We start from the raw sequence: 16,285 nt of genomic DNA, 5'->3' as shown, positions 1-16,285 counted from the left end.
AATTGCGATTAACGATTTAATTGTGTATTTGTCGTTGACAATTACATTTTTGTTTGGCTTTTAGGCTTTGAAGTTGAACATGGCAATTTAGGCACGAACATTCACGTCAAGAAGATTTAACCATTTATTGCATAAACTGAATACAGGTCAAGCAGATTTAACCATTTATTGCATAAATGGAATGCAGTTAATTTTGGCGTTTGAAGGGCTCCGCGTTCGGAGATGCTCCCTGAATTTTGTGCAGGCTTTTCTGAGCATGCTTAGCAAAATCAGGGAACGCATAACAATACCCCCCATAGGGATAGAATAGCAAAATAATAGCAATAACCATGACATGTAACATAGTCAAATCACAGTATTGAGTTTAACATTGACATGAACTTAGTCAAAATCACAGTATTGAGCTTAACAACATTGACATGAACTTAGTCAAAATCACAGTATTGAGCTTAACAACATTGACATGAAACTTAGTCAAGATCGCAGTACTTTACATTGACATGTAACTTAATCAGACAATCACAAGTGTTTGAGCTTAGTCAGACTGATAAAAGGTGGAGGCTGGGGTGGAGGAGGATGCAAGCAGCAAATGATTCCGAAGCTCCGGAACCAAGCATTGGTAGGGAAAGCAAGCTCTATTTAAAGGAGCCTCCCCTACTGATGAGAGCTTTGATTGGACTAAGGCAGTCATGTGACATAATGACCAGCAGATATGTTAATGAGGTATGAGAACAGAGCTGACTGACAACTGACTACAGCTGAGCAGCAACTTGACTCCCATGTCCTGCATAAACTAACGCTGACGCTTCATTTATGATACATAACTTAAAGTTGTACTATGTAACTTTTTTTATAAAACAAATCTTAAAATTCTCCTAACTATTAAATCACAAAAGTTTTAGAAGATCCGCGCCGTGAATTTCAGCCTGTAAAGCCTTCTCTGTATGTAAACTGAGATCCTTGCCGTGGACCGGATCTCGCGCCAAAATTGCGTCATCACACTACCGGCCAATCACAGCGAGGGTTATACAACTGCCGGCCAATCACAGCGCATCTTGAAGTGGGGTCGCTATGGCAGCCATATTTGTTGTCGCCCGTTTGTACCATCCCTTCTCTAGGTAATTTCGCCTACCAGGCAGGGTGAAGGAGTCCGTATCTCTGGAATTACTGAACGCACAGGAACAAGGGACCCCTTAAAAGATAGATCTCAGCGAGGTGGAGGCAGACGCGGGGGTCTGAAGGTACGAAAAACGTCCGAAAGACGCGGACGCGACCGCGGTTTGCTATAGGGCTAATGACCACTAGTTGGGCATCTTACACAGTATGGCTTTAAATATACAAAGAGATTATTGACATATTTGACAACTTTAGACTTAAAAAAGAACATTGATAGTGGAAACAGCCGAACTACAAGCTCACAACGTGTCGCATCACGGCGCGTTGTGAGCTTGTAGATCTTCTATTTACACTACCTTTTGAATGTGTTTGAAACTATATTAACATTTCTCAACATGGAAACGATTATGACGATGATGCAAAAAAATTGTGACAGCCCTAAATCCGGGTCTTGTTTTTTCCCGCATTTAAGACAGATCTTTGTCTTCTTGAGCTGAGATGGAACACCTACCACCTCATTGACTTACTCTAAGATACACATAGGGCTGTCACAATTATTACATAATCGTCCAATCGTGATTTTTTGACATAATCGTGATTATTTTTCATAATCGTCATAATCGTTTCCATGTTGAAAAATGTTCATATATTTAAAAGAAAGTCAGAAATAGTGGAAATAGCAGATCTACAAGCTCACAACGCGTCGCATCGCGACGCGTTGTGAGCTTGTAGATCGGCTATTTCCACTATCAATGTTCTTTTTAAAGCATAAGTTGTCAAATATGTCAGTAATTTCTTTGTATATTTAGGTTATGTGTCATATCTACCATGTGCAACTTCAAAGCCTAAAAGCCAAACAGAAATGTAATTGTCAACGACAAAAACACAATTAAATCGTTAATCGCAATTATTTGAGTGACAAATAATCGTCATGTAAAATGTCATAATCGTGACAGCCCTAGATACTGTACACAACAAAACAAGTTCCAGATACAGTAGCAGCTTTTATGTCTCTTATCTGATCTGTTATAGTCTTGGCTCATCACGGTCCAGTCTTTTTTCTCTGTAAACGTTATGCATATTAGCTAGTGGCTACCATTCCCTGTGTGCTAACCCGTTTGTTTGACAACGCGATCCATCGCTGCCGCATGGGCCATGTTAAAGGACAACTTTGTTTTTTTACAACAAGGTTTCATATTTTAGATTGTAATTAGAGAAAAGAAAAAGTGAGTGTTAACATGTTTTCATTTGCTTCGTTCTATTGTTTTATCTTGTTTACTGTGCTAAAATGTGGGGCATGTGTACGCATGGGGGCATGCATACAAGTGGCTAAATATGTCTTTTTAGACACAATAAGCCAGCAGTTTCTTTATTGCTATTTACAGTAACACTTCTAGCCCCCAGTCACATCCAACCATGAAAGGTTGCGTTGTATCTTGGGAATGGGCTTATTCTGTGTAAAATGACATATTTAGCCACTTGTACGCATGCCCCTAACCACTGAAATAAGAATCCCTAAAACAATAGAAAGAAGTAAATTAAATAATTTTAACACTCATCTTTTATATTCTTTAATTACAATCTAAAATATGAACCCTTGTTGTAAAAAACTAAAGTTGTCCTTTAAGCGAAGGGCGAATGAAAGTTCCATTTAGCGGCAGTAACGGGGGTAAACGGGGCCTCGCAACCACCCTTTGGGTGGGATTACCGCAAACTGTTAACCATTGACTTCTCTGTCCACATCAAGGACCATCCTTAGGCTTAAATTGCTCCGTGACTGACAGCCTATGGTTAAGCCTCACATGTTGGGCAAGCCGGATTTCTTCCGTCACTCGCTAACTTGATCCTGATGCCTTTTAATTTAATTTAATCTCCTACTGTATGCAGATTGGCCGATTGGGTGTAATTTACTATCCGTGGGCACCTCCTTGTTACTGATGGCTCGAGAGAGACCTCTGTGGCATTCTGGTGCCTGTAATTCTACCCGTATTTTTAGAGCGGAGAAGGTAGGAAGCAAAGGTTGTTCAAACAGCTGCCCGTGCCTGGCGCACTCTGCGTATAGGCAGCGCCCGGCGTTACTCCATTGAGCAAATACAAATCCTTCAATGAACTTGAGCTTATCAGGGGCTTCTCCCAGGGACGTGCAGAGAATGTTAGAGAGGCAGGGGCTGAAATTTCTAAAAGGGCCTTTTGGTGAAAATATCGAAAATAGCGGACCTCCAAGCTTGATCCTACACTGAACTACCCGTAATTGCCGGACTATAAGCCGCAGCTTTTTTCCCATGTTTTGAACCCTGCGGCTTATACACCGGTGTGGCTTGTATAGAGATTTTTACAGCTCACGGCTAGTTAGTTCGTTTTACAATGGTCTTTGACAATGATTTATATATACATTTTTACCAGGGGCGCTCTAGCAGGAAGCAGAGAGGACACCTGCGGCTTATTGTCAGGTGCGGCTTATAGGCCTATATGTAAACATTTATTTTTTTGTTCTAAATTTAGCTGGTGCGGCTTATATTCAGGTGCGGCTTATAGTCCAGCAATTACGGTAAGCATAAGCAAGTCAATACTGGAGATGTGGCGTTGCGGCATGGATTTCTACACCGAGTGATGAGATTACGGTATTTCAACACAAGATGCTGCATTCAAGTTCAGGAGAGTTTGGACAAGGCAATTCTCTTGAATGCTGCCTTCAGGTATGGCATGGAAAGAGGGCATTTGCATTTCTTTCACCCTAGTAAAAACTGCATTCATGGTCCGGAGAGGGCACTTTTTACAGACGGATAAAAGGGCAGGGGGCTCAAGCCCCCTTTGATGTCTATGTGTGCACGTACGTGCCTGGCTGGCTTCTCCCATTGCTGGACTAAGTCATTCGGAGGTCAGACTAAGCAGAAGTCAGATTATCGAGGTGATAACGTGCACGGAATATCTTTCTGCTTTGGGCATGGCGTCTTTACAAAGTGGTCAAAATGTCGCACAAGCATTCGACTGGCACGTGCAAATAATAAAAACTAGTATATTACTGTGGAACGTGACTGGTTCAGCAGAGATTCATCGAGCCGTTCTATGAAATGCGCCACAAATAGATCCTTATCTTTTGCCGAGTGGAGCCAACAAGCCTCCATTGATTGTAAATGGGCTGTGTCCACATTGCACAAAGCCATTGTGTATTTACATAAACTTGCATGTAAAGTCCTGACTCGGCGTACACAGGCACGTATTATTCTGTCTGTCCGGCGGTCGCGTTGTTTATGGATGATTGATGGTGTCTTTACTGTAGTAACTCAATATACTCAGTATATTTACTCAAGTACTGCACTTATGTACACTTTTGAGGTATGTCTACTTTACTTGAGTATTTCCAATTTCCAATACTTTTACTTCTACTCCACTACATCTCGGGTCCAAATATTGTACTTTTACTCCACTACATTTATTTGAACACTTTACATCAGTGGTTCTCAAGAATGTTTTCTCTCTCAACAGTAAACAAACCAACATAAAGTTTAAGTGTATAGAGGTTGGCCAAATTGTCAAATATTACGCGTTGTGAACATGTAGATCTGCTATTTTCACATTAGAACCATGTTATACAAAATGTAATGTTACTAGTTACTGTACTGTGCAGATAAAAATTATAATATTATTAAACATACATAAACCACTTTAGCCCTATTTTATCCCTCGGCTATTTCATCTACAAGCTTTTAGGTCTGCTATTTTCAAACAGTTTGTACTTTTACTTTTGGTACTTTTAAGTACATTTTGATGTCAACACTTTCCTACTTTTACGCAAGTACATTTTGAAGTCCTAGCATACAGAGGCGTCAGTTGGGTATGGCAAGCTATGGCAGCTGCCATACCTTGGCTACCGGGGGAAATAATAAAATGTACTTTTCATTGTGCCTGTTGCTAAGGTATGGCAACATGACTGGTGTCTTGCACGCGCGCCCTCGCGCGCGTGCAAGACACCAGTCATGTTGCCATACCTTAGCTTTTTCTGAACTGACGCAACTGCTAGCATAGTTGGCTTCTCACCTCTCGGAGAGATATCACAGGGCAGATAAAATGAACACACGCTTCCTGTACAGGCACTTCTCTCTTGCATGATGATTCTAGGATCACAGCCAACATTACATCCTGCTCTTCTTATTGATTGCTCGTAATGTTACGCCTGATTTATATGCCTGGTCGCACATCGCGTCACACATCGAAAATAGACGGAGGTTTTGTAGATCTGCTGTTTTTGGGCAGCGGCCCTGGCATGCAAGTAACTATAAATCAGGCTTTAGTCATCTGGTAAAGCAGAGCAGTGAGGAGTAACAAGTAAGAAGTCCATAAAAAACACCCCAAAAAATGTATTTAAACAATAAACACACTATTGATGAAATCTTGAGATCTTTTCTATAGTTGACTCATGATCAACAGTACTGTTGCATCATTGCTTTGAAACTTGATGGGTAGGGCTGTCGAGTTTATGACATTTTGACGATTAATTGTCACTCAAATAATTGCGATTAACGATTTAATTGCGTTTTTGTCGTTGACACTTACATTTCTGTTTGGCTTGTAGACTTTGAAGTTGCACATGGCAGATATGACACGTAACCTAAATATACAAAGAAATGAAGGACATATTTGACAACTTTACACTGTAAAAAGAACATTGATAGTGGAAATAGCCGATCTACAAGCTCACAATGCATCGCGATGCGACACATTGTAAGCTTGTAGATCTGCTATTTCCTCTATTTTTTAAATGTTTGAACATACATTATGCCAACATATAAACGATTATGACGGTTATCACAAAAGAATTGCGATCTTGTCAAATAATTGCGATTAGACGATTTTTATGTAATAATTGTGGCAGCCCTATTGATGGATCAGGATCTTTTCCTCCCAAAATAACCAGGGATGATTGTTGAACACGGGCAGAGAATGAAATACCTCACCCTACGTTAACCCATTTAGAACGGGTACACATTTTGTGTATCATTATTTTATGCTTTAACTATTGAAAAATAGCAGATATACAAGCTCGCAGCGCGGCACCGAGTGCCGCGCTGCGAGCTCGTAGATCTGCTATTTTTGAAAAGTCGTGAACGTTACAATTTTGACCCGATTCTATAAGTGTCTTTTGAATCCTTCTAATTCTAGGCCTAAATGGGTTAACACTTTGTCCATCTCTCTGTCCCGCTCCCGCTCTGCAGCCCAGCACACTCCCCCAGGGCACCATCAACATGAACCTGTGTTCTGACGTCATCGATGGAGAGTCCAGGACGGGCCAGAAGAACTCCCTGTGCATCCTCACCCCCGACAAAGAGCACTTCATACGGGCAGAATGCAAAGAAATCATCAATGGGTAAGCCATCAACAAAGGAAGAAAACTAATGAAGGCACTCTTCTGGTGAAAACGGTGGAAAAGCCTTTTTCTACCACTTGTTGTGGTCACATGTTCAGATACTGGATTCTGATTGGCTTAAAACAGTGGTAAATCAGTCAACAACCTTGAGTTGGCTCATGTACCCCGCCCACTGTTGTGTTGCAGTTGATTGTAACTAAATAACCTTGCAAGTTACAACTGTGTTTTCTTTCATTTATATGGTAGAAGTGGTAGAAACAGTGGTAAATCAGCCAACAACCCACTCCCTCTCATGGAAAATGGCTTACACAAGGCACTCTTCTGGGGAAAACAATGAAAAAGCCTTTATTGAAGTAGCTAGTTCATAATAGAAATGGTTAAAAACTGGGGATCAATCTCTTGATCTCCCTTTTTGTACGGTTTTAACAGCATGTTTTCGAACTTTTGGACAAGTCAAAATCTGAAGGCACACCTGTATTCATAGCAAAGAAATAACAGATCTACAAGCTCACAATGCTACACATTGTGAGCTTGTCTACTGCTTGTCTACTGTTTTGTATTTTTTTCTTAATTTTTTTTTAGCCTGTAATGGCATGCCCAATATAGGTATGTGATTAGAATATACTTTGTATGTGTTTAATTTGCTTCTGTATTGGGAAACAAGTGTGCACAAAGTACTGTTGTAGTCAATTAAACATAAATTAAACATTAAACATAAATCTCGTTGTAGAAAGGTTCTATTTTAGAACCTTTTCTTTTCCTCTTTTTTGTATTTTTTTGTATACATATTTTCAAGTAAGTCAAGGTAGTCAGGGGAGAATGTGGGGAGAGGGAGAGAGTGAGAGACGGGTGCCACCACTGCCCCCTGCTGCCTTCTCTGCTGTACTTCCCAAAGTGCTGTAATCCACACTGCAATGACAGTGCACATTCTTCCAGTGGTCCCTTTCCGAGCCTCTCTTTTACTGGGCCTAACTCTGCCCCTCTCTGTCACTGGAAAACATTAGACACTACACCATGCCTAGATGAATTCTGACACTCTCAGACTCTCAGAGTTAAATTAACTCTCAGGATTCTGCGGTGGATAAGACACAATAATGGATACGCAGCTGATTGTATGCGTAGACAGTAAGGCTGAGCAATATATCGAAGAATTATCGATATTGAGGTATCAACTTGCGAGGTATACATATCGACGAAAATGGCTTGAAATTAGGTATTGGTGTATGTGCCAAATTAATTAACAGACACACTATGCATGCATGTAGCACATCCAAAAAAGCAGTCTATCTGTAACCAGGTAGTTATTTCAACAAAAACATTGTTGGAAAATGGAAATAAGGCATTTCATTTCTTTATTCTAAGTGTACTGTGCAGTGTGCAAGCATTGATATGCTATTCATTATCTGGGTTAGGCAGGCAGTGGATCTAAAGCAGAAAAAAAAAACATTAAAAACTATACAATGTAATTGTTTTTACTAATATCGTGAGTAATATCGATATCGAGGTATTCAACAACGTTATCAAATATAGAAGGTTTTCCTAATATCGCCCAGCCTTAGTAGACAAGTGTGTGTACCTGTCCAGTGCTTTAAAGAGGTGGTGCCATGATTCCCCCCCCCCCCCTCTAAAACATGATTATCAGGTATAATGATTATACTAGGAGGAAGATTTTTTCCAAAAAAGTATACAGAAAGAGTTAAAATTGGGTTTTTATGTGGCCACACCCCCAGTTCATTAAGTATGCATGGATGGCATGGTGGGTGGTGACCCAGCTGATATAGCCACACCCCACAGTGTTGGGTGAATGGCAATTGGGGAGGAGTTGATACTGTGACACACTTAGTATCTGTGTTTTTTAACTGACACTTTTGACCACAAGGGGCAGCCTCCAAGAGAAAACAAACAAATACTAAGAGAATACATCATTTCTCCAAAAAATCACATCAGGGGGTCTAATGAAGTACTTTCAACCTCCTAGACACATGAAAAACTGAAAAAGTACAAAACTATGGCACCACCTCTTTAACCTGAGCACCGTAAAGACTGGGCGTAATCCAGCATTTCATCTGCAAGCTGCACTCTCCACTCTCCCAAAAAACATCTCAATTCTGCACTGCGCTGCCATACCTGGTTCCTACACCATGTACCTTTTTTTTAATACAGCTATTCATAGCCAAGTCCCTCCGAGTCACACAGCCCCCGCGCTCTGTTATGCCACATGCTCTGTTAACGTCCCCATCCCACTTTTCCCGCACCCTTGCTACCCACTCCCTGGTTCTGTGCCATGTAGCAAGCATGTTGCTGTGAGGGTGTCACCATGAGGGATGGGACAATATGAACATTTCATATCAAGATTATTGTGACAAAAGAAATCGCGATTTACGATATTATCGCGATAATCAAAATCCATTATCCTGGGGCGGAACATTTTCCAAAAAATAGCAGATCTACAAGCTCACAACAAGTTGTGATCCTGTAGATTGGCTATTTTTTGGCCAAGACATTTGATAGAGAGTGGGGAAAAAGCCTGTTTCAAGTATGTATATTATAAGTACCTTTTACCAATTACAAAGGGTTTAAGTGGTACCGGATATGCAGCTCGGCAATAAAAGGTGAATTGATCCCAGTGCATGACGGAGGACGATATCATGATAAATTAAATCTCCACGCTACCATTATTGTGAGTGTTTTTATCACGATAAACGATAATATCGCGTATCGTCCCATCCCTAGTCACCATCTGACCGAAGCTTGGCCACACGACAATCACCCAGCCTAAAAGATTCTTTTCAGTTTTTCTTCCTCGTTTGTGGTTGGGCCTTTGACTCTCTCTCTCTCTCTCTCTCTCTCTGTCTCTCTCTCTCTCTCTCTCCTGACTTCCTCTCACCTCCCTCCCTCGTCCCCCTTGTAGGGATGGAACCGATATTCTCGTTTATCGTGGCAAAAAAACACTAACGATAATCGTATCGTTGAGATGACATTATTGTGATGTCATCCTCAGTCATGCACTGGGATCAATTCACCTTTTATTTGCCGAGCTGCATAGCCGGTATAGGCTACCACTTAAACCCTCTATAATTAGTAAAAGGTACTTATAATATACGTACTTGATACAGTTTCGTTTTACTCTCTATCAATGTCTTTGCCAAAAAATAGATATATAGATTTAGAGAGCTTAAAGATTTGCCGATCTACAAGCTCACAGCGCGTCGCGTTGCCACCCTCAGGATAATGGATTTTGATTATCGCGATAATATCGTAAATCGCGATTTATTTTGTCACAATAATCGTGATGTGACATTTTCATATCATCCCACCCTACCCCCTTGCAGTGGAGAACTGGTAAGCACACACATTGAAATGCTTGAAAACGCTCTCTCAACTACTGCAGGGGGAGATTATACGCAACAGCCGTAAAAGTCGCAATTAATGCCCTTTCAGTGACTCCCACATAAATCCGGCTTGCCCTTAAGTGTTTGCCGCCGTTATGAAGCTCAAATGACCAAAAAGATACGGCTGTGGTTTTTGCAAGTCATAACCCGGTAGGCCGGGGGAACCGATTTTAGATTAGGCCTCCTACTCCGTATTTCTTTGTCTGCGAGTCTGTAAGAATAATACTCCAGTTGGCAAACGACTTCAGTCTGACCTAAAGTACTGTGTCTGCCAGGGGCGTCAATTGGGTATGGCAGGGGTATGCAGCTGCCATACCCTGGGTCCAGGGGGGAAAATAAAGTTACTTTTAAATATAAACCCATGAATGTCTTTTTTGTCTATCTGCGCTGGTTATTATCTTATCTTATATATGTCATAGTATATTAGAGAAACAGCACATTCGAGACGCGGAGCACTCGTGGTGCGGCACGGGGCGGAGCAAGCGGTCGCCACAGACAACGTACTCCAGGCGGTGCGCCGCTCTATTGTCCACGACACTGCGAGCGGCTACCGAAGCCCCCCTGTATCCACGAAGCCCAAACGAGTTACGAGGCCCCCCTGGGTCCACGAAGCCCCAAGCGGCGCGAAGGCCAGCGGACCTTGGTCCTGCTCTTTGCCCCCGAGCGCCGCAGGCGCGAGTGGCCGCGAAGAGCGGGCCAGGGCCGCGCGGCCGGCGGAGCGCCGCGCGAGTTACGAAGCCGTGGTGAATGCAATCGTTATATTTATGCCCAGGCCGTAAGGCCTGGGCAAGCGCACGTTAAACGCCCTGTCCAAGTGACTACAATGGAGCTAATGGCTAGGCTAGGCTAGGCTAGGCTAGGCTAGGCTAGGCTAGTAAATAAAGAGTAAACACTTCCGGTCTGCGGCGAGTTCAAAGCGTGACGTAACTCTCTTATATACACTCTGGTGAATGGCAGAGCAGTGGCTGACGTCGCCATCTGGTGGTGATTAGTGTGTGGTGAACGTCAAAACGAGTGCTCCTTGACAACTTTTACTGGTTTCTTGAACATACTGTAACATATACATTCCTCTAAGAGCCGCATCCCACTTCCAAGCCCATTCACGCCCACTTCACATCCACTTCAACTCATAGGTAGTTGTCAGAACGTAGGGAATAATACCGCCCATAACTCTATCATTGGCCCCCCGTTGCCATGGTGACCGGTGACCGCCGTCCATTGGCTCGTATTCCCAGCTATGGGACCGGCGGATCCAATTTCAACCGAGGGGGGCGTAGCCAGAACACACACACACACACACACACACACACACACACACACACACACACACACACACACACACACACACACACACACACACACACACACTCTCTCTCTCTCTCTCTCTCTCTCTCTATCTCTCTCTCTCTCTCTCTCTCTCTCTCTCTCTCTCTCTCTCTCTCTCTCTCTCTCTCTCTCTCTCTCTCTCTCCCTCTCTCTCTCTCTCTCCTCACACACACCACACACTCACACTCACACTCACACTCACACTCACACACACAAAAATAGCTAATAGTTAGCTCACAACTTTCCACTTTTCTCTTTCACCTCAATCGCAGTAACATCCGTATACACCACGTCATCGCATCACCAATACGTTATTTAAAAAAAAAAAAAATTCTCAACTTTTTTTTTCTCAAAAATGTTTTTTTCTCAAAAAACTTTTTTTTTCTCAAAAAACTTTTTTTTCTCAAAAAACTTTTTTCTCTCAAAAAAAACATATTTGGCCATTACACACACCACACTGCCGCAACATGGTGGTGAGGGCCGCGCAGCGGCCTGAACTCTAGACTTCTAGTGTTGTTAAATTACAGTAAAATAACTACAAATGCAAAATGTAACATAATGGTCACTTTAACAAGGTATCATAATTATATTCTCCACACTTGTATTCTCACCATCTTGACAAAATGGTATATTCCCAGGTTCCGCAGGTCTGCTGCACAGGTGCAATTCATTATTGTTAATTGTGGAACGTTTACTACCATGCTAAAGCCTCGTACACACTGAGGGCGAATTGGCGAATAGCGAATTAGCGTATTATTCGCCTTTTGTTTAAAACCTTATAAAGTCAATGGAAGCATCCACACCAAACGCGAATTTCGAAAAAGCGAAAAGGGGTCTGTTTTTTATTCGCCCTTGTGTCGAATTAAGCGAACGTTCAAAGGCGAATTCCTCTCTCTCTCTGTATCAAAGTAAGCTCACTCTACCCTATTTCAAGAGAGAGAGAGAGAGAATGGTGGAGGGACCTTCACGTTACATTGAGGCCGAGGGGAACAGTGTCGTTCTCCTTTTCCGTGTCTCATCTGCGTGGCTGCTTGGAAAAAGTAGCCTACTCGAATGTCTTACCGGTAAAAGCATGGTTTATGTGTTTGTTATTGTAGGCTACTTTATATCTGCAAAAAGACTAATGTTTAAAAATAAATCGCTGGGTATTAAATAGCCTACAATAGGATCCGAAATGAGTCGATTAGAAGGAAAGTACTGGAAATTTGACTCAAGTACAAATACCTACAAGTACAGGCTACTCAAGTAAATGTAGGCTACTTTTAGTTACTTTACACTGACTTTCTTTTTTTACAGACCGAAATCCTTTTATTTCCGAGAGACCCAACCATTTAATCATTATTAAAACCCTCTTTCATGCTCACTGCAGCCGTGCAGCGTGCGCTGTTAACTGATTGACAGGCAGAAGAAGGCTACCAAGGAATCTATAATATTAAGATCGAAACAAAAGCCAGAGATTAAAAGGAATACTTTTAGGCTATTTTCTAACTACAGAGAGGTAAAGTCATGGTTTAACTTGTACGCGGTCGCGGCTGCTATCTCATCATCCTGGCAGCAGGCTACGCATCACGCATGCATTACGCACGCACCAATATCTTTTACCCCTGCTGTTAAACTGATCCTAGACCAGCATTATCATCTCACTGTTACACAGCCATTCATCTCGCTGCCTCACGGCTAACAGACCATGATCCTAGGTCAGGCCAGCCTAAACACAGCACACACGTTAAACAGAACTCCAGTAGCCTAGTTCGTTCCTTATAGCGCACGCCAGCGCGCGCACACACACACATTGATTGATTGCTTTACAGTTTGCATAAAAAAGCAGAAAGTACACACACAATACGGGTCCTCTTGGGTCCTCTCGGGTAATACACATAATGATTGACAGCCCCGTATTCCGAGGGTGATGCGGCCATTCCGACCCGGCTATGATAAAACACTGACCGACCCTGTCTACTCTGCCCCCGGCCGGAGCTGAGGGGAGGGGGAACGGAGAACGCGTGTTGTCACTTGTCTCTTCTGTTCTTTTTCTTATTTAATAGGCTAACAACCACGGCCAGGTCTCATCATCACTTGAGGATATAGTTTCCATTGTTTTATTTGTTTCCCTGTCTCCGTTCTCCTCTCTCCTCTCCTCTCTCTCCTTTCTTCTCCTTTCTCATGTGGCTATGCAGGCAGATATCGCCCCCTCGTTTTTAGGCGAATTAAACGAATATTATACGCATATTCGCGTCGCTTTTTGGTGTGTATGGAAAAGGGCGAATGGCGAATTCTTCGCCTTTTTGGTTCGCTTATTCACGTCGCTTTCGCTAATTCGCCGGTGTGGACAGAGCTTAAGTTTAGCTGCACTTGAACAACCGTTCCAGGCTGCCATATCCAGCCCAAGAAACCGTAGAAACCTGGGTATGAGCATGTAGATCTGCTATTTTCACAATAGAACCGTGTTATACAAAATGTAATGCCTCTTTTCCATGAGGACTCCCATCTTTGCCATACCCTAGCTTTTGCTGAACTGACACCACTGGTACAGTACCACCACACCGTACCGCCCTGCTCTCTCCAGGGCAATGAACCAGAACATGGGTTTTTGCTGTAATCATATCCTTAAGCTGAGATTGTATTTCTTTTGGATTGATGTCGAAAATGCCTTCACAAAGGCACGCCGCATTCGTACGTTTTGTGCCCATGTCAGATGGAGGTCTGCAGCCGGGTGTAGAGTGTCACGGTACACAAGCAACTGAATGGGCTTTCACGCTCTTTCACAAAGCGGCCGGACAATGGCGGGATAGCTGATACGCCTCAAGTTCTCTGCACCACACGCATTGGCTTAATTGGTTCAATTAGTTCCGGTGGTGCCACCATTTTTCTATGTCATGTTAATGGTAGTGATTGAGTCCTTCTCGCTATCAAACAGGAAAGCATGTATTATTGTGTGTACTGTATATGTTGTCCTTGTGAGCCCTCACTTTGAACATAATAGTCCTCCTTGAATTAGGGCATTCACCAAATATTCGAATATTCGAATATCAAAGTCACTTTTCGACGTTGTTCACCGAAGTCGAATATTCTCTTATTTTTATTTTTTTATTGTTTTCTCTTTAAAAAAAGACATAGTTTATAAAGCTTGGCTAGATAGGAAGTCATAAGAATGAGTTGTCAATGCCCCTGGTGGATGAGTTTGTTAATGCTCAGCGGCATAGCTCAGGGGTAGAGAAACCGTTATTAGAGCACGAAGGGTTCCCAGTTCGAATCCGGGCTCCCCCTGAGTTAATGTCGAAGGGTCCTTGAGCATGACTCTGAACCCCTAGTTGCTCCCGGTGAGCAGGTTGGTGCCTTGCATGGTTTCTTCCGCCACTGGTGTATGAATGTGTGTGAATGGGTGAATGTAATGCACAATCTATGTAAAGCGCCTTGGATAAAAGCGCTATATCAATTTACCATTTACCATTTACCAGGGCTTCTCAAACCTTTTTAGGCTGTGACCCCCAAAATAAAGATATTTGAACTGGGGACCCCCACCCTGACAAGCACTTGGGATTTTAGGTATTAATGTGACTCGGTTGTGCCCTACCTTGAATGAATGGTTTAGTTGAGATTAGGGCTGTCACGATATGACATTTTACATGACGATTAATTGTCACTCAAATAATTGGCGATTAACGATTTAATTGTGTTTTTGTCGTTGATAATTGCATTTCTGTTTGGCTTTTAGGCTTTGAAGTTGTACATGGTAGATATGACACATAACCTAAATATACAAAGAAATTACTGACATATTTGACAACTTACTACTTAAAAAATAACTTTGATAGTGGAAATAGCCGATCTACAAGCTCACAACGCGTCGCGATGCGACGCGTTGTGAGCTTGTAGATCTGCTATTTCCACTATTTCGGACATTTTTCAACATTCACGATTATGACGATTATGACAAAATAATTGCGATAATGTCAAATAATCACGATTAGACGATTATGTAATAATTGTGACAGCCCTAGTGCTAGAGCTGTTGATGGGCTGGGAGCATCTCAGGACCTACTGTGCTTATGCCAAGCGCATAACACAAATTCCAGGTTGTGGTGAACTTGTTAGTCGAACACATTCTGGCTGAAAGCCGAGCGATGAAGCCACACTCCAGACACATAACCATTTTAAACCTCACACAAACACAGCACCCCAGTGCGCTGAAAGCAAACGAGGAGCTACAGAAATGCATTAACGTTGTAGCAACGCTTGTTAGTACGGGCCTAATTAACATAATTATATGAATTAAAAGCAAATCAACGTAATTAGCGACGCATAATTGGCTCCATCTAAATTATTTAAGGTATGGCTGCGACCAGCTCCCGCATGTTGCTTGTGAGAGGTGGCTCAATCCCGCAGCGAAGTTGAAGTCGTCGCGGTATTGGCGGTCATGGACAGGTCTTCTCTGGAACGCATTGCTTAGTTTCTGCATTTGTTCAAAGGACATTTTTCGTTACGAGCTTTAAAGTCATACCATGTAACTTTTTTTATAAAACAAATCTTAAAATTGTCCTAACTGTTAAATCGCTAAAGTTTTAGAACCCCCACTCCGTTAATTTCAGCTTCTAAAGCCTTCTCTTTATATGTTTTCTATGAGCCGTGAGGGGGGGAGAATTTCGCGGCAAAATGACGTAATCTGCATCATCTGTATACGTTGTGTATACGTTGGCCAATCATATCGCAGATCATAAACACATGGTACACTACCGGCCAATCACAGGCGCATCTTGCTGACTTCTCAGGAAGTAGCTTGCCTCAACATAACAACAACATACTCGGGTGAAAGAGTCCGTTTCTCCGGAATGCCTGAACGCACAGGAACCAGGGACCCCTCTAAAGATAGATCTCAGCGAGGTGGAGGCAGACGCGGGGGTGAGAGGCCCGGTCCGCGGCGAAAAACGGCCGAAAGACGCGGACGCGACCGCGGTTTGCTATACAGCTCTGACCACTAGTTGAGCAACTTACACAGTATAGCTTTAACACCACCGCAGTTGCAGGGTCTGCTTTGTACAGAGTATTTCTATACTGCAGTATTGATACTTTGAGTAAAACATTTGGG

General features: G+C 42.5%; 1 protein-coding gene across 1 annotated transcript in view; it reads left to right on the top strand.

Annotated features, from left to right (window-relative positions):
• The window catches only part of LOC308303194 (myosin phosphatase Rho interacting protein), a 190,946-nt gene that overhangs the window by 81,427 nt on the left and 93,234 nt on the right, over positions 1–16,285 (top strand). The window contains exon 4 of the mRNA XM_080747518.1: positions 6,330–6,481. Coding sequence (XP_080603644.1) covers positions 6,330–6,481 — 152 coding nt within the window. The remainder of the gene's footprint in view (positions 1–6,329; positions 6,482–16,285) is intronic.

This window comes from Nannobrachium achirus (genome assembly GCF_963921795.1).
Source record: "Nannobrachium achirus genome assembly, chromosome: 18".
Classification (NCBI taxonomy): Eukaryota; Metazoa; Chordata; class Actinopteri; order Myctophiformes; family Myctophidae; genus Nannobrachium; species Nannobrachium achirus.
Note: the sequence above shows the minus strand (reverse complement) of the source record. Positions and strands in the feature narration are given on the sequence as shown.